This window comes from Triplophysa dalaica, chromosome 6 (assembly GCF_015846415.1).
Source record: "Triplophysa dalaica isolate WHDGS20190420 chromosome 6, ASM1584641v1, whole genome shotgun sequence".
NCBI classification, from domain to species: Eukaryota; Metazoa; Chordata; class Actinopteri; order Cypriniformes; family Nemacheilidae; genus Triplophysa; species Triplophysa dalaica.
The window spans coordinates 22,236,553-22,255,799 of record NC_079547.1 but is presented as its reverse complement, the minus strand read 5'-3'; the positions used below and the strand labels follow the sequence as shown (position 1 = coordinate 22,255,799).

Sequence of the window (19,247 nt, the reverse complement as noted above, 5' to 3'; positions counted from 1 at the left end):
CCTCTTAGTCTTTCATTCCTCTCTTATCTATCTGTGAGAGTGCGGCTTGGTTACTTAAGGTTCAGCTGTGCTTCTTGGTTTTTAAAACAGCTCAGAGGAGTGTGCAGAAGAAGAGTTTATTTTGGACTGCAAAAACTTCACCATCAGATTAAGTGAAGAACGCAACCTGTGAAGGAAGAGGCAATAATGTTTTTTCAACAACACCATGTGTTTTACCATTAAAAGAGCTTGAATTTCGCATTACTGCAGGTGTTTTTTTTCTCAAATCGGTGCACTTTTTTCCGACCGTCATGAGGCTCGCCAGAAGTGGCTGGCACTTGACGCTGCTGCTGGCGACCGCCGGGATGGTGACTTCCGGAAACGGTGGCGGTCAGAGGCGCGGAGGTAACGAGAGGCGGAGAAAGCTTCATCGCGTGCAGAACGGCCAATGCAGCTACACCTTCATCCTGCCGGAGATGGAGGGCTGTCAGGGCGGTGGGGACCACATCGCCGGGAGCAACGTGGTGCAGAGGGACGCCCCGCCGGGCGAGAGCGAGTGGTCTGCTCAGAAGCTGCAGCATCTGGAGATGGCGATGGAAAATAACACGCAGTGGCTGCAGAAGGTGAGAATGACATAATAATGGGATACAGGTAATGCTTAACATCCATCTGCTTTGAAGTATTAGGGAATGTTATTACGTGTTAAACATGCACATGAATACCAACACAATGTTAAAATCTTGGTTAGCTTTAACCCTTGACTTTAAAAGTTGGGGCCATTTTACATAAACAATCACAGCGGTAGCTAAATGACACGGTCATAATGAAGTGTTAATTGTATATGTTGGATGATTTGTCCATATTTTGTGTATTACTGAATTAAGCTCGCCAAGAAGTACTCAGATAGTTTTCTTCGGGAAAACTACAGGAAAATATACTTTAAGTGCTATACTTTTACAAACAAATTTTGTACTTCTCAAGATAAACTTAAGAAATAAGTGTTCTCAACTGTGCTATTTTGAGACACCATGACCGAATACAAGAAAACTATATTTTTCGTATAAAATTAATGTTAATTAATGCACTTTGTCATTGAAGTGTATTTAAAGTGATAGTTCACCCAAAAATGACAATTCTCTCACCGTTTATTCACCCACTTATCATTTCAAACCTTTGTAACTTTCTTTCTTCTGCAGAAGACAAAAGAAGATATAAAGAAAGTTGGCAACAGAACAGTGCCGGCACCCATTCACTTCTATTGTATAGACAAAACCAATGCAAGTGAATAGGCACCAGTTAACCGCATTCTTCAAAATATCTGCTTTTGTGTTCTACGGAAGAAAGATAGTCAAACAGGTTTAAATAGGTGAGTAAACGATGACAGAATGTCAATTTTTGGGTGAACGAGCACTTTTTAAATAAAGTGTATTTAGTGGCCTTTATCTTGGTGGTAAGGCATCTGATGCCTGAACTACATAGTGAACACCCGATGCACAGGATTTCTTTTCATTTTCTTGCACTAAAATTACAATTTACAGATGAGGAAAACAATGAAGTTGTTCGTCCTCGAATGCTTAAATATATGCTAACATACCGTTGTTACAGACATAGTGTACCGGTTAAAAGGCAGAGAAAAAAGGAAAGGAGAGGGACATATGTTTTATTGTTTAGAAGAGCCATTCTTTTGCCGTTTTTGAGGCTTTGATGATGTTTTTTGGGTGTTGGAACAATGGATGTTCATGTTTCTAGTTTCAAAAAACGCTTTATATTTCAAGTCTATTGTTCACCGTTGTTCCCTCTAACAAAACGACTGGATTTCGTCCGGTATATATAAAGTCCCTCCTTCCGAAACACTTTGATTGGTTCCTCGCGAGTATGTGAGTGTGAAGATGTCCCACCCATACCATATCAGTGAGCTTCCGCTTCTCAGGCTGTTGTGATTGGCACGTGTATTCATAAACTTTGGCTTTTAGCATTAAACGTTAACAATGGCGTCAACTTCACTTTATCAGTTAAAAACATGTGAATCCGTTAAGTGAAACTTAACGCTAGTGCATGTGTAAACATCAATCTTTGTTAGAGATCGCACATTTTTTCCTACTATGGCGAGGGAAATGACACCGGACCGAATGGCGACAAACAGGTTATATTAATTACCACTAATAACAGAATAACAGAAGAGTTAGTTTTGTCTTTTTATATTGGACCCAAGTTGGATAATAAAACAAGCAGATTGACCAGGAGACATTTGCAAGCAGGACTTCAAAGGAGGTTTCATAGAAGTGTTTTAGAGGTATGCGCGCACTCACTCACCACACAATATCAGTGTATTACACAGAACAGCTTTCTCAGTCGATTTTAAAGTCATGGAAGCTGTTATTTGAGCGTTGGTTATCTTACAATGTGTGTAGCTGAATTCTTATTACCAGCTGTAGGACTGTGATGAAAGTGAAAGTAGTTTAACGCGTAGGTCAATGTTTACGATCTCTAATAACCAAACTCCAGCGGCTCTTACTCTTCTCCAAGGAAGGCCTCGCCCCTTTTTGGAATATTCCTTTGGTTATTAAAAGCACTCGGAATACTGACATCATGTATCCGGGAAGTAGAGAACTGTAGTCCGATTCCATCCATTCTCTGTAGTATCATGCTTGGCCCTGAACTTTGAGCTTTATCATTTTGCAGGTATTATTTATGCTCTAACAGTAACATTACACACTAACTAAAGGTTGAAAAATAGGATCGCGGGGAATGGGACCTTTAAACTGCATCTTTTGCATCTCTATCTCTGTTTGAAAAATAAAATTGCAGGTTACTTTATGTTTAACGTTATAAATTGGTTGAAGTCAAAAGACATTAAACTGATATTTCCCACAAAACCGTACCTGACAGATGAAATTATAAATCAATATAAGCTTCAAGGTTATGGAGACACCACTCAATATCTCAGTATCAGATTTTTATCCAAAAATAAGTCACGGATTGCAGCTTTAAATATGCAGCGCTCATAATTGATGAGTGAATTTTCATTGTTCTCCAATATTAAACGCATTCTACATACAATTCTTAGCCACAATAGACTTAATACTGAATACCTTCCAAAAAATCAACCTGTTGAATGGAACATTTCCAAGAAATCTGCTTTTCTGTTCAATATAAATGTATCAACTAATTACAGTGATTGGGCCAAGTTTCAAACATCAAAGTGAGCCTGTAAGAACGTTTAAGATAAAAAGAGATTTGTCAGTAACTCATAGCTGCATTGGAACAGAAGCCAAGGGCAGCATTTGATCTACACAAACGACTGCCGAGCATTGCATTACTCCATTCAAATGAAGAATGCACGTCTTGATTGACACTTCAAGGGAATTTTTCTGGGTGACGTTAATTTAGCTAATGAATTGATGAAGTGCTGTGATGTAGAGAGAAACTTTGCCATGTGTGTGCATGTTCTGCGTCTCTGTGTGTTCAGCTCACCACCCAAGTTGACAATCAATACGGCACAAAGGGGTTCGACTTGCACCTCCACAGGAAAGAGACTCGACCCTTGACTCTGTTAAAGGGGAGGTCAGATTGTGATAAGAGTCAGTTTAATTGTAAACACTTGTTGCTCTATTCGTGCCAGTATAGGTATTGATATGTGCAAATATAAATTGCATAAAACCAAACCAAATTTTCTTTCTGAGTTGAGCATTCCCACACAGTAGGAGATCACAATAATTAACAATATTTTATTTAATTAAAACGTTAAAGGAATAGATCAGCCAAAACTACAAATGTATTCATCATTTACTCACCCTCATGTCATTCCAAATCTGTGTGACTTTCTTTCTCCTGCAGAACATATAAGAAGCTTTCCTGTTTTCCTGTAAGAGCATTGTGTTAACAACACAAGGTTGTGGGTTCGATCCCAGGGGATTGCACATACCTGTGTATAAATATATGGTGAGATGGTGGTCTAGCGGGTTAAACCACTGAACTGGTAACTCAAAGGTTGCTGGTTCGATCCCAGCAGCCACCACCAGTGTGTCCTTGAGCAAGACACTTTACTCCATGTTGCTCCAGGGGGATTGTCCCTGAAATAAGTAGACTGTAAGCCGCTTTGGATAAAAGCGTCTGGCAAATGACTAAATTATTATTATTAAATTATATATAGGATAATCCAATGTAAGTGTCTGCCAAATGCACAAAAAAATATATATATATTTCAAACAACATTGACCCCCATTGAAAGGACACATTTCTCCAGATATCTTCTTTTGTGTTTAACATAACAAAGAGCCATTTACAGATTTTGAACAACATGAGTGTGAAGGAATGATGACACAATTTTTTTCTGTAAACTACCCCTTTAACGTTCACACAAGAGTGATGTAAACTGACGACGTTGAGTGGAATTGTTGGTATTCAGTAAGCTCATGAAAGGCATTTGAGGGTCTGGTGCATGTCGGTTTCTGCTGTATAATTGGCTGGAGTGTTTATGGAGGAGAAGTTTGGTTTACTGGTAAATGACTGTAACTAAACGGACACACTCTCTTACTCCGCTCCCGCAGCTCACCCTTTACCTGATAACTGCATTCACAAGCACTGAGAGGCACCGACTCCATTAACAACCGAGGGAGGTGGAGTGTAGATGTATGTGGAGTACATGAGGAGTCATTTGAAGTCTTTGCTTATTTTTTGTCTAATGGCCGTGAACCAAAGATCCCTTTGGAAAAGTTCTTCAAAGGCCATGAGATTAGCGATTGCATGTTCCATTAAGAATGGCTTGAGATATGGCAAAGCCCCAGATCCCTTTGAGCAGGACCATTTTAGTGGATGCACTATATTTTAGGGATCGTTCTTTATATTGTAAATACGTGGTAAGTATGCTCAAATAGTGGTTCAGTGGTAAGAGCATGGCACTAGCAATGCCAAGATCATGGGTCCGATCACAAGGACTGCACATATTCAATAACAAATGTACAGTATAATGCAATGTAAGTTGCTTTGGAGAAAATCATCTGCCAAATATGTGTTTTAATGCTACTTAATCATGAATAATATTAATGTTTTAATGTTACTAAATCCAGACGTTACTTTCGGGTTTGTGATTGGAAATAAAGCAGGTGTCTAAAATGTCTATTTTAGACACGAAATGTTAACGAGACACGCTAGAATGTTTTGGGTGGCTTCTAAGCCAGTGTAAGATGGTAGCTAGGATGATCTGGATGGTTGCTAAGATGAACTGGATGGTTGGTAGGCCGGTGTCTTAAAATAACCCACCCCCAAATCCCAGTTAGATTCTGGTCCCAAGGGCTTGGGTTTTATGGGAAGATTTTGGGATCAACCACCAATTTTTTTTTTTTAAGCAATGCAGCACATCTCTCATGATGTGAGATATCATTCATGTCAGCAGCACAAACAGTGCAGGATGAGTTATGTGCTGAAGTTTAATTCTTAGGGTCTAGAGTTTAAAGAAATTAGTGCAAATTAAAGCAAACGACAATAATACCCATGCTTGCCTCATCTACAATAATCATTGGCAAAACACAAAGATGCCAATGGTCAGCAAATCTCACAATTGAAACAAGACCGGCAATTTCGTAACAGCTGCACATTCATCATTCTGCAATCATTGCTCATATTGACGCTGGGCAAACAACGTTTTTACAGCAGAATAAACTTTAAAACATCTTGAGCAAAGGTAACTCAATTATCAGACCATCAAACAGACACTTTGAAATGAAAGATGGAGAGAAAATAAAGAATGTCTCAGCCTGTGGTTGGTTTTAATATGTGCTGTTCCCGCTAATGCAACATCACATTAACAGGCCCCTTGCGTCTCTTTTAATAGTTTCTTCCTTCTGCCTATTATGCATTTCATTCCTCTTTGGAGAATTGAGATTGACCGAAGGATCACTCGAGGAGAAAGTTGGGAGAAAACTTTAAACCCGTCGAGTTTACAATGTCCCAGCTCTGTCTTTTAAGACCCTGTAAACTGTAAGGCTTCTCTGGGAGTCGACCGCAAGCCTGACCATTGATTGCTCACGCTATCAACATGCCGAATCTGAGGCGAGCACATCAAACGCTCACTCAGCACAGCCCCGCCACATGTTCCTGTGAAAAATGTTCTCTCTGTGGTCAAAATAAAAGTCATAGCCTTGTGGGAAACATACAAATATGTTGGGGAACCCTGAGAACGAGAAAGACGTTTCTTCCAAATCTGTTTCTAGATGTTATAAGATCTGATTATGTTGATGAAACTTGTTGTAAGTTTCATCAACTTACAACAACTTACAACTTACGTCATAAACACAGAGGTTATGACGCAACTTTTGGTCCAGGAAGAGTTTGACGTCAGTTTCGATTAGTTGGATGTTTACTTAATTTTGCTGTAAAAGTCTGTGAGAAGTTTTTAAAATATCAAGAGAGATTTATAAAAAGACCGCATAAGATTGCAAGAGGAGAATGATTTTATATCATTCATCTGCCATTTTCTCATAATTTATGATGTTCCTCAACAATGCAGGAGGGGAAAAATAAAAAAAAATTCAAACTCATGTACCCCGTCTCAAAACGACCTCTTGTCACAAGGAATGGTGCGAGGGCAGGGCTGAAATGACTTTGCAAGAGATTGTTCGCCTTTAACGATCCAACCAGTTAACCCGTGGATGAAATCAAGTCCCGCTCAATATTTTTTTCTCATTTCAGAAGTCGTTTCACTCGAGTATACGTCAAGATATGGAAAAAAAGACAAACGATACATCTGTTTCATACCGACTTGAATGCTGTAAACTTTTTTGTTTAAAATCCAATTTAAAAAAAGATCACAATTGCATCTTCAAAAAAAAATGTTTGTCTGCACTACAGAAGAAAGTGTGAAATAACATGAGGGTGAATCTTTGTTATTTTTGTTGTTATTGAACTGTAAATGCTTTGGATCTCTGCAGAAATTCAGCACCGTGTTGAGATTACAAGTACAGAGGACAACACGCACAACAGGAGCGATGCATCAATTGTTTGTGCTGGTCTCTCATATGTACGTTTCGAGCATCTCCTGTGGCTTTAATTGTGTGTGCTCATCTTTGTGCGTGTATATTTAGTTTGGCTCTGATCACAGGAGGCTTCGGGTTGTTAAACAAACATCTCGCCCGTGTTTATCATTCTTGAGGAAGTGTCTTGGAGTTTAGAGAAGAACTGGACGTGGTCATGGTGGAGCATCAGTCAACATTAGGAGATCTCCACTGGAGCCAGAACTCCTACAGAGCGACAACAACCTCACTGATAGCGATGAACTTTACAGTTCGTTCAGCACCATCGCTGTCATGACTACTTGGCTGAACAAACTCAGCTGTCGATGCATTAATACAAATGAGCCGCTGTGCTTCCACTATTGTAGACCTGACGTTGTTGAGATTCGCTGTAATAAAAAAGAATCAAATACATGTTGACTAAAACATTCAGAGTCATGTATGGCTGAGACTTGCCTGTATTTAGGTGGCTGCTGAGGAGATCCGAGTCATTTTTCCTCAATTTCCTGCTCTGGGTGTTTGGTAAATAATTGTTTACAGGTCTGAGTCAAAGAAGCCCACCCAAGTCTCAAAATATGTCTTGGATTTTACTCCAAATGAAGTAAAACATTTAGTTGTATAGAAAATGAATAGCACCACTTTCCTCAATTCGGCATACAGATTTGTATAACGGATTCACGGCAACCTGCTAGATCTTAATTTTTTGTTGTGTACATGATTATCAGGGCCAGAAGAATTCACGATAACCATATTGATCAATCCGGACGATGTAAACAACGCTGGTCCAGAAGAACTTTCTTTTGCAGTTTTTTAATACTGCACAACGGTGTGTCATGCATTCTGACTTCTTTACAATGTTAAACGTGCCGTCTTCTCATGCTTTACATGCTCAACTTGTCAAAAAACGAGTTGTGCGTATTACGTAGTATTTCTCTGCTCGATACATTTCAAAATGTGGTCGAATACTGCACGGAAATGTAACGGCGACGGTACAATGAGATTTACAAGACCTCCCACCTTACTTGCCTATACATTTGGGCGGTCTAAGTCAAATCATACCACAAAGTGATGTACATGCGTGGGGGTTTGGTTTACAAGAGGCGTTTCAGGAAAGGTCTGTGTTCGTTTACGCTTTTAGATAGAATGCATCTTTAGTTCCGACACTTACATTTTAGCAATTTAACGTGTCTAATACATGCATGGGCAAAAATGTGTTTTTTGAGGGTTAGAGTCATTGGTAAATTTCCTGATTGTCGCTTTGAAGTGGTTTCTGGACATATTTGTCATATTTTATAACTCTCTTTCAAGGGGTCATATGGCAGAAATACGTGTTTTTCTGTGTCTTTGGTGTGTTACAAGTTGCCCATGCATGTATTAGACACGTTAAATTGCTAAAATGTAAGTGTCGGAACTAAAGATGCATTCTATCTAAAAGCGTAAACGAACACAGACCTTTCCTGAAACGCCTCTTGTAACCAAACCCCCACGCATGTACATCACTTTGTGGTATGATTTGACTAAGACCGCCCAAATGTATAGGCAAGTAAGGTGGGAGGTCTTGTAAATCTCATTGTACCGTCGCCGTTACATTTCCGTGCAGTATTCGACCAATCATAGCGCACTAGTGAGCTGGCCAATCATAGCACACCTCGCTTTTCAAAGCGATGAGCTTTGTAAAATATGAGCGCTTTCAGAGAGGCTGAGCAAAGAGGAGATACAAACACACACGGTATGTGCAAAATACAGGGTTTTTAACGTTAAATCGTGAATACTCATTGTATAACATCTAAAGCAAAAATAATATTTGTTTTAGCCGAGTCAAATGACCCCATTAATGATATGTTTGATCCGTTTTAAATATTTTTACATCTTGTCATAGTTTGTTTTAAGGAGATAAAATGGTAATTGTCATCGTTGATTGACATTGCAATACATTTCTATCTCATTATTTCAGCAGTTAAAATGTGGACTGGTTTTTGTTGGAGGTTTTATTGAGTCTGTGGGCTTGAAATTGTCCACCCAATCTGGAAACACTAGTTCTATTCCGGGCTGTCCATACCATCCTGATCCTTGCAGATTGCAGTGAAAGCTTCGCTTTTTATAGCCTGTCGACACAAAGTGTTGCCTACAAATATCCCAGAACAAACAACTGATCTGTGTTGACGATCTGAATTGCTTATGACATCATAATATTTAAGCCAGCGCGTTTTAGTTTAGGATGCCAAATAATTTACTTTATTAAATAAATGAGAAAAAATCTCAAAACAGCCACCGTAACTACGTCCTTTCAACAAGAACATTCAACAATAAAGTACTATATATTTAAAGCAATGAATTCCAATGGCGAGCGGTGACTTTTTTAAACAGGTAACGTTACGCTAAAGACCGGTGACGTTTCAACCGTTAGGCCTATTTGAAACGGGCCTCATAACACTTAACGTTGCGCACACACCAGGTTTGAAGATGACGGGGGCAAAGGTTTAATCAAAATGATATTAAAAAATACCCTTTAAGTGCTATTAATTTTATACGAGAACAAGTAGTTAGGTCTGTGCGTTACCTTGTCGGTTTTTGCAGATGAAAATTTCCACACAGATCCGATAGCTGAAGCGGTCGGCGTACCCTTTACTGACTGAATCAAGTGAGTCACATATGCAGTTTGAACGAATCGTTTGAATGTAAGACTCATTCATTCAAAAGACCTGGCTACACGTATTGTCCGTTTTAGTGTATATTTTATCATTTTTATCAATATTTATATCTCTGTCTTACTTCTATTGAATAATGGTTTATTCCCAGTGAATATTAAAATTAACCCAGGGTATAAAACGCTGCAATGAGATATAGTGCAAACAACAATAAAAGACCAGCTACACAAGCATAAGGAAGACAAAAGGAACAATAAACATACGTTATTATAAAAAAATACATAAATGTAATAATTTTTTTTTTCATTTTATAATTAACAAACTGAGACATGACATGTTTCCATTAACATGTATGGACTTGAAAACGTTGGCTCTAAGGATTTTTTTGTCCTTGTTTAAATGTACATAGTCTTCAGAATCTTTAGAACTGATTCATTATTTGGCCGAATCTTTTGTGAGTCATCTATACTGATCACTTTTACCTTTTACTGTTTTGAACATTATACTGAAATTATTTTCTCTGTGTGCTTGATAAATTACAGTGCATTGATTCTGCTGCATGGGAATATTGACATTAATATTATTCACTGTAGTTTGTTTCCCAACGGCATGTAACGTCATAATCATTCTGCGATTTAATTTTGGGGTCTAATCAGGCTTGTAATCTGGAGTTTGTCTCAGTAATGCTCAGAAACCCAAAGCAAGCGTAGGTTTGAGAAAACATGGGCTGTATTTAGAGAGCTTTAAAGACCTACTTTTGCTTACTGGCTGGAGCCAAAAGTTTCCTGAGTCAGCGTCTCGTTCTGTATCTGGTGAATGCATCTAGACTTAACGTCACACTACAGTTTAAAAATATAATTTTAAGCATCTTTGTATTCTCTCTGTCTTTCACATTGCTGTTGTGTGTGTTGTTTTGTTTCTGTTAGAAATCAGCAGAAATATAGACTGGAATGGACATGCAGAATTGTTGATTTAATGCAAAACTAGAGTGGTCTCGTAATTATTTTATATTTTATCCTGTTTAAAAATGGTGAAACTGTCTGACACCTGGGCTTGAAGTAAAAGTCTGACTTGATTTCATCCCACACCTGGAACTGCACCAGAAACTGATTCCAGACCAGTGGCTCCTCGGTCTTCATGTTTGTATTCTAGAGATAAGAGATGAATGATTAGTCTTGAGGTTTACTGTTTGTTCTCCTGAGACACAGCGGTTGTTCTTGCTTTGATCAAAGGCATTTTTGTAGGTAAACTCACACTTACTGGAAGCAGTAATTTACCCCCACGATCTCGCGCACGAGGTTCGTCTGTAAAACCGCGGTAGCTATCTCCCTCAATTTCCCCAAAGTAAGTATAGGATTTTAAAAGAACGGCGAGAGCAGAGGATAATAAATGTGTATCCTGTGCTAAGGGCAAACATTAAGAAGGAAATAGATGTTTTTAACCTGCCCCAGTGTCCACTTGAAAGCCCATTAGTGTTGCAACCCAGAACAAAACACACAAGTACTGAGCCATCTGTTGTGCTGAGCTACAGTCTGAGACCTCTTATGGTTTTTCTCGTTGAAGTGAAGGACTTTCGCATAAAGTTACAGTGCAGCTTCTGCCAGAATTTCCAACAGCACATTTCACAACCGCAATAAACCGTTATTCGGAATAAAATTAATGCTTTTACAAGAGAAGGTGCCGATGGGAACCCTGGTTACAAAACTTTTGTCGATTACACCAGATATGCTAGACGTTTCTAAGACTGAACATCAATAAACAGAAGCAAATGTATAAAGGAGACTTAGTGCCACACATTTAATGGTCATCTTTTTTTACATAGCCTTAAGCCATGAAAATGAATTATCATTTTTTTATACGAATTTCCCACTAATTGACCGAAACATACAGAGAATTAGTTAAGAATTGTCATTAGATTGTGTTGGAAATACATTTTCATTAAGTCACTTAGCAGACGCTTTCATCCAAAGCGACTTACAAATGAGGTGAACAAGGGAAGCAATTGGAACAACAACAGGACAACAAAAAGCATACGTGCAATAAAACTGGTCTCACAAAGCCTACCACAGTATACAGAGCTAAGTCCGTTTTTTTAGTAGAAAGAGTAGAAAAGACATAGAAGTCAGAACTGATCGGTCAGGTGCTGACGGAAGATAGGTTGTGTTTTCAGCCGATTATTAAAGATGGCTACAGAATCTAAATGTTTTATCTTGTTGGGATGGCATCACAAGACGTTGTTCGTTTGCAGAGCGTAGGGATCTGGCGGGTTCATAAGTCACTGTGATGCAAAAGGCTCTGCACAATTTAAAATAAACATTTTTGGTCCCCGAAGAACCATTTAGTCATATTTTCTTTTATAGGCGAATGACATTTTTTTCACAACAAATAAAATTGCAAAACAAAAAAGGTTCTACAGATGGTTAAGTTTCCTTTTTCAACCCTTCTATGGTATTTTCAGGCACCTTTATTTTTGAGATTGTGTAGTTTAGTTGGGTGGGACGTTCCCTTTAAAAAGACTTGACTGGACAAAACGAGCATGTGAGGTTCGAGTCGCTATCCCAGGAGAGACTATAAAATGTGTATCTGCAAAAAGTGAACTATAAAGTGAAGAAAAGCATACAGTACAGATGGCCTCTGTATGATCCAAGCTATTACATATAGGACCAAAACATACAAAAAAGCTTTATCAAAAAAGTTTGCTGTAAGTCCCTCTGTCTCTGAAAGTGTTACAAACCAGAAAACCGATTCTTCATTCTTTAATCTTAACCTTGTACAACAAAACAAAAAAAATGGTAAGTGCCTCATATATTACCCAATCAGCCTCCTGTCAACTAGGGTGGATTGTCCGCAGCCCTGAGCGTTAACCCACAGTTTGTTTGTTTATGTTAGCTCAGAGAGAGAGAGAGAGGAATCACGGCTCTTTCTGCACAGCTGCACGCCCCATCCACCAGCGGGTCAACAGCCTCGCTCTGATTGGCTGCAGCTCGATCTGAATTGCAAAGAAAACAAGGTTGTCCTCTAGAGAAACAGTGACTTTTGATAATCACAATTGATCTTAAAGTCTAGCTCAATCAGATATAGTCTTAACCCTAGAACCTTTATAATCATCATCCAAGATTAAAAACCAACAGCACATGATCGTTCGACTATTTTCATTTAAAGGTGTCATGAATTAAGACATCAATTTGAACCTGAGCTTATGTTATAGAAGAGGTTATCGTTCTCTAGCCAACATCGTGTCAGAACTGAAAATGCCCTTGTTACTGAAATAACAACTTTTTATTAACATCAGCGATGTTAATTAAAGCGAACAACAAGTCTTGGAATGTGACGTTATAGATAGGTTTAACACCGCCTCTACAGAAGAATATTAACTACTACTTCTCTAGCCCTGCCCACTGGATTGTGGAGACTAAAATTAAAGGAGACTAGGAATGCAAGGAGACTAAAATTAAAAAGCAGTGCTGTGCCGTCAATATTGGATCCGATAGAAATGGCACAGCAATCGTATGTGAGCAAAGCAAATTTGTACTATGCGTCACTATTGCTTTAATAGAGATCACTTAATATGTCCTGATAATGTAAAACATAACGTTAAGTGTCTAACCAAATTCACAAAAGGCTCCAACTAAGTTTACCACACAAACTGCTATCCAATCATAGCAGTAGGCGTTTACTTCCAAGTTTTCAATGCGGCACGCCCACTGAGCGTTTTTCGATCAGGCATGAAACCCCGGGTAAAAAATAGCCTATTACTTATTGATTTTTATGTTTTTTAATGTAAAAACAACGCAAACGTAATTAATAGACCTCATACAACAGTATAAAACAATAAAAAAGGCCAGTTCAACAAAAGATCTTTTGACTGTCGGATTTTCAACATGCGTGTCCGGTGTTTAAATTGAAGGTCCTTAAAAAAGTCAGGTTTTAAACAAAAAGAGATTTATTTGTTCCGCCGAACATCCACATTTCACTAGCTCACTGAACAGAACACCCCTTAAGCCATCAATACAAACAGAGATCTCATCGATGTTAACTAACTAAACAGGGTCAAATAACATTACAACAAATAAGAACAAGCACATCGATTGACAATACAACCTTCCCTTCACAATAACAGAAACAATTGGAGAACAGTTTTTATAAACATTAACTAATAACAACAATTAACATTGAACTGAGACTGCAGGGCATCATGGGAAGTACAAAGTTTGTGCACGTAATGCATTAGGGAAGCGTCTGTCGAATGCATAAATGTAATGTTTCTGGAACAGGACTATTTACTATACACTACACATTCACATATGAAAAGGGTATTTTTTGAAAGACACAAACTGAAGCTGCCAGTCTGAACGAATTATGAGACCACAATGTTAATGGTTGATATACTGTATGCGGTTGATCTTTTCTGATTACATTACCAGACTTGATACAATAAAAGAGTAAAATACCTGATACATGATATCTGATATTCCCCAGGATACTCTTTTATTCCAGAAAGTAAGATGGATTGTGCTCTTCTCCAAACAGCTACTTGGCTGGTCATATCTGGTCTATCAGATCACCTTTGACAGACAAATCGTACATTTTTATTCTATCTATTTCTAAGCATAGCGCTGTATTTTATATTTGTGTTTTATGAGCTTCGTAGCCTCATCACCCAATCACACTGAAGGTAGAATATGGCTCTCTTAGTCAACCTATATTGTTGGAAACAGTCTTGTTGCGATTTTTTGTAAAACAGATTAATTTGAACTTTGCGTTAACTTGAATCCAACAGTTAACCTTTATGTGATGCAAAACTTATAAAATGGTATAAAATAACTAATTTAACTTAAAATGCATCAGCGGAAGCATTTGGTTCTTGAAATTTCTAAAAGTGGCTTATTGAAAATTGCCTTCAGAGTACCCAAACTTGGCAAATTGTGCTAGAGAGATATTACTGACTTTTGCGTCTAGTGAGTCAAATAAACATTTAAACCATTTCTCAGGAAAACAGATGCTTTTTATTGGACACCGATCGGCGGGGCAAGTTGTCACATCACAATAAAGAGAACACATGCAATACCTTCGAACTGAGGATAGAGTTCATCACTTCAATAACAAAATATAATGAGTAATTCTGCCATAATGTATCCCTGTTTGTTTTTTGAGTAATGTCTATTTTTATTTACCCATCTACATGGTACAGCCCTGTGACAACTAGCCCCGGTCATTTATACATTTGGAAAGATGCTCGTAAATACCTGTATGTGCATGTGTCAGCACAAACGTCCGTGCTATCTTCAGTTGCTTTGATGAAAGGGTGGCGTGCTGTTACCATATTGACAGAATAAACACAATCAGGTCATAAACTGATTATTTTCTGAACAAATTCAGCATATTATTTAGCCGAACAGGTCAAATGTGCAAAGCAATCTGTTCAATGCATTTTGTGTGTGCATGTTCACCGTCTTTAATAAAATATCTATCTAAAAGGTCAGAGACAGACTTTTTAAAATCTATCTGTTTAAGTCTAAATGAAGGTGAAAGGTTAGGTAAAAACAAGCAGGTGGAAGAATTAATATCTGGAAAAGAAGGTATTTTGAAAAGAAAGAGAGCAAGCGCAAATTCAAACGCACTGTTTTCGTCCATCTGCTTCTGATTTAAAAGCGAGATGTTGGAGATGATTGTTGCTGGAATTATTTCCCTTCGGGTCAGCCGTGGATCTGCTCGATCTGGCTCCTTACAAGGCACACTTTGGTACAGTTGGTCCAAGTATTAACACAAACCTTCAGGTCCAGGAAGTTCTGAGATGAAAGCAGTTCTGCTAAGTTTAGCTCAAATCTAGTGTTGTTAGTCACGTTATTTGTTGCCCTAAATTCTGTTTTACCACACAAGTGTCAGGTCAAGCCACGAAAGGTCGAGATTGTCATGTCATGTTTTGGAGCTGTGGGGTATGCAGAGGTCTAAAAGCGGAAAGATAACAAGACAGAAATGAATCAGGAAGCATACAGGGGTCTGTGTAAATATTTGAGGCGCACTTCTAACACCTACAGATTTATGAAATTAAATCCTTAAAAGGTCGTTCAATATGCCACATTCCCAAGTTTTTTGCATTTTTAAAAATAAAAAGCAGCAGTTTGGAGACATTAAACAGCACCTTATAAACACTGGTTAAAAATATTTATGGCATAAATGCTTTTAGAATGAAAAAATATTTGGGCAGAACACATTAGGCTTTAATGCCTATAAAAGAATACTTTTTTAATAGGATGTTGTAAAATTGAGCATGTTAGAGCAACAACAAATGTGGAGGCTTGGACAATTTAATGGTTCAAACTTTGTAAATATAGATTTCTTTCTGTATTTCGTATAAAACAAAACTGTAGAAGACTGTAGATAAGGTTTGGAATAGCTTTAGCAGCAGTATACTACACAGTATGCACTGTATACAGTATACTCAAAAAAATGTGCAATCTGGAGCAATAAACTTGTAGTATGGCACTGCTGCGCATGATCTCATCGCATTGCATTTTTAATAGAGCAAGTGAATATTAAAAACATTCATTTTAAACCTTATTATGTCTATTCATTTAATTTTGGCAGTTTGGTAAAATGATTTCTTTGGAGCCTACTACCATACTATTTCAGCACTTTATAGTGTGTAAACTATTCATATTTTCTCAATGTGTGCAAAACCAAGATCATCCAAAATGACTGAAATGACAGCACTTACTGAATTAAACATGCATGTACAGTGTGGTCATTTGACAATTCAACACATTAATATCTAAATCAGTTTTCGCTGCAAACCTCACACACTAAAATTACAATACATATTAAAAGATTTTATTCTTAAGCATACGCATAATGCACACAATATACATACTGCTAAAGTATTCAGTGTATATCCGAATTGTTAGAATGAGGGGTTTTCTGCCTTCAAAATAGATAGAAAGTTTACATATTTCTTATGGGGCTGGAAAATCCTTCTCATATGGACCACACAGATATTATGAATAAACTGGCTGAAGAACACTTGACGGTGCATTCCTCACACAAACCTGACATGTTTCCATATAGCACGTTCTATGTAATATCCTGCTTAAACGTCAACAAAGATCACTATCGCTTTTATTACTATTATTATAGATCATAAAGATAAACAAGATACATATTCCTGCTCACCCTCAGAAAGAAAAATAATGTCTCCTGACAGATCATCTACCCTGTCCGAGGTAATTAAACATGATTTATTGTAAAATCTGGTACGATGACCCCTTAGAAATATTACAGCGAACGGTATGTGCTAAACCTAAAGGCGTATACTGCCCTTCCTTTCTGATATTCGAAAGCTGCCAAAATAAATACAGCAAAGGACAGTAAAAATAATAACTGAGTTAAAACGTTGAAATGATATTGCAAGAAAACTTTTACAGCTTTACATCTTGTGGATGTTAAATTAAATATGACAACCCAAACCAATGAACTTATTCTTCTCAATACATTTAAACTCATTTTAATGTGGAAACGTTTTACCTGGAAACGTTTAATTTCATTTAAATGATTAAATGAAATTTAATCATTTTCTACCTTCTGCACTCACGGATATGAACTATAGAAAACGGATGAGTTACCCGAAGGCCCCAGACACAGTGTCAGAATTAAAGAGGATTTAGACAACATGAAGATGTAGAAGACGAGCAGGAGGACGGGATCAGATACCGACCTCTTGTCTGTCCTGCTGTTTTATTACTACAAGTGGTTTTAATAAGGAAGTTAATTTCAATAATCTCTGTGTTCCTAAAAATAGAGATTTTTAAGAACCGTTCAAAAGGCTGTATGTCCACCCAACCAAGTTGCTAATAAATGGACGCTCTTCCGAACACTCCAGCTGCGCACACTTGACAGCGTTTTTTCAGCTGAGATGCTTTGGTTAAGATTCCTTATCTGATTGCACAGATTTAAAAATAATAATGTAGTGGTACCCCGGGGATATTATTTGGTACATGGACACTTGGAGAACAGAAATATATAATACAATTTTAAATAAGGTTGATTAGTGACCCTGGACCACAAGAACAGTCACTAGGGGTTTGTAGGCGTGTTTTCGGCCATTTTTGTTTGCGATTTAGCTCCGTCCACTCACAAGAAAAAAGTAGTGATATATTTACGGTAGGAAATTTCTAAATATCTTTATGGACATGATCTTAGCGTAACATCCTAATGATTTTGGCATAAAAGAAAAATCTATTATTTAAAACCTATACAATGTATTGTTGGCTATTTCTACAAATACACCCGTTCATTGTGGTCCAAGGTCACATAAAAGGAACGTTTTTAGTCGTTAAAACTACCCTAAGACGGTTGGTTGGTGTCATGTACTTGTCCCACCCCTCCTGCACTGTGATTGGACAGCTGAGTAAAAAGTGACATCGACAAGCACTCAGTGGCATGTTTAATGGTGCTTCCATTGTAAATACATGAAAAAATCAGAATTTGTATAGAGCCTAAGTTTCAAAGAACTCAAATTTGAACTTTGTTGTTTCATAGAAAACCCATCGAAGAACCCGGAGGATTGTGAACAACACGATAAAACAAACATTGATTGAAATTATGCATTAAACTAAAAGTCATTAATTAAAACATAAACTGCTTGTGGTGGTCCCTATATTGCTTGGTTAAGGACTGCTGACAGAAAGGTTGTAGGTTCCACCACACCAAGACTATCGCTTTGTGCCCTTGAGCGAGGCATTTAACCCCAGGTTAATCCTGAGGGACAGTAATAAGTCTGTAAATCTCTTCGGGAAACAATGTCAGCTGTAAAGAGTGCTAAAAGGAAGAATGATTTATTTTCATTGGAAGAGGCTACCGCTAAACTGACACTCACTGGTATTTATGGTGAATGTTTTTAAGCACAAGACATAAACCACACCAGAATTATGTAATCCGTCTCTCAGTGCGACGGCCTGAATCCAGAACTTCGGCCTGCGTGTTTGCAATAAGGTCCTGTAAACATCTGTGGTGGCTGCGAACGGTGATGTCATTAATTCTGAGTATGACTCAACGGCTGCTCAGCAGAAAGATACGGACTGAATCGCCTTTGAGCTGCTAGTATCTCTCATTGTGTGAGGAGACAGGCCATGAAGTTGTAATCACAATGAGATGAAACATCTGGTATCGGTTAATGTTTATGACGTTGACCCGACTGAATCCAGATCAGTGTTCCCAAGCTGGACTCGTCTTGTGATTTTAATGCAGGCCAGGAAGCTCGGGTCAATTAATCGGTCAGGGACAAAGTCTTCTGGGAGCGAACGACAACAGTAGAAATCCCAACTTTTGGGTTTTGCTGTTTGCGTGAATTAATTGTTTTCATCCGACCATCATTTGTGTTAATTGTGAGCAGAACCGTGTGTGTCGGTGCATCAAAACAGACTTTGGAGGTCTTGATATTAAAAAAGTCACCATTGCATAATTTGCACAGACAGTTTCTACTGTAAATCGAAAATGTGATCTAAATATAACTCCTGACCACATCAAGAGCATGGCTCTCCCTCAGGGTCTAACATGTTTATTTCTATTCTGATAAAATTGTCCGTCATTACTCTGTTTCTCAGCATCTATGTGA

The 19,247-nt window shown here is 38.0% G+C and overlaps 1 protein-coding gene and 1 long non-coding RNA gene across 2 annotated transcripts in view; one reads left to right on the top strand and one right to left on the bottom strand.

Annotated features, from left to right (window-relative positions):
• The window catches only part of angpt4 (angiopoietin 4), a 43,205-nt gene that overhangs the window by 11,825 nt on the left and 12,133 nt on the right, over positions 1-19,247 (top strand). The window contains exon 2 of the mRNA XM_056749914.1: positions 250-602. Coding sequence (XP_056605892.1) covers positions 291-602 — 312 coding nt within the window. The 5' untranslated portion in view covers positions 250-290. The remainder of the gene's footprint in view (positions 1-249; positions 603-19,247) is intronic.
• On the bottom strand, positions 456-4,008 carry LOC130424345 (uncharacterized). The gene is made up of 3 exons (XR_008906937.1): positions 3,774-4,008; positions 3,454-3,529; positions 456-593 (listed from the first exon to the last, which is right to left on the bottom strand). It is a non-coding gene; the product is annotated as an uncharacterized LOC130424345 (long non-coding RNA).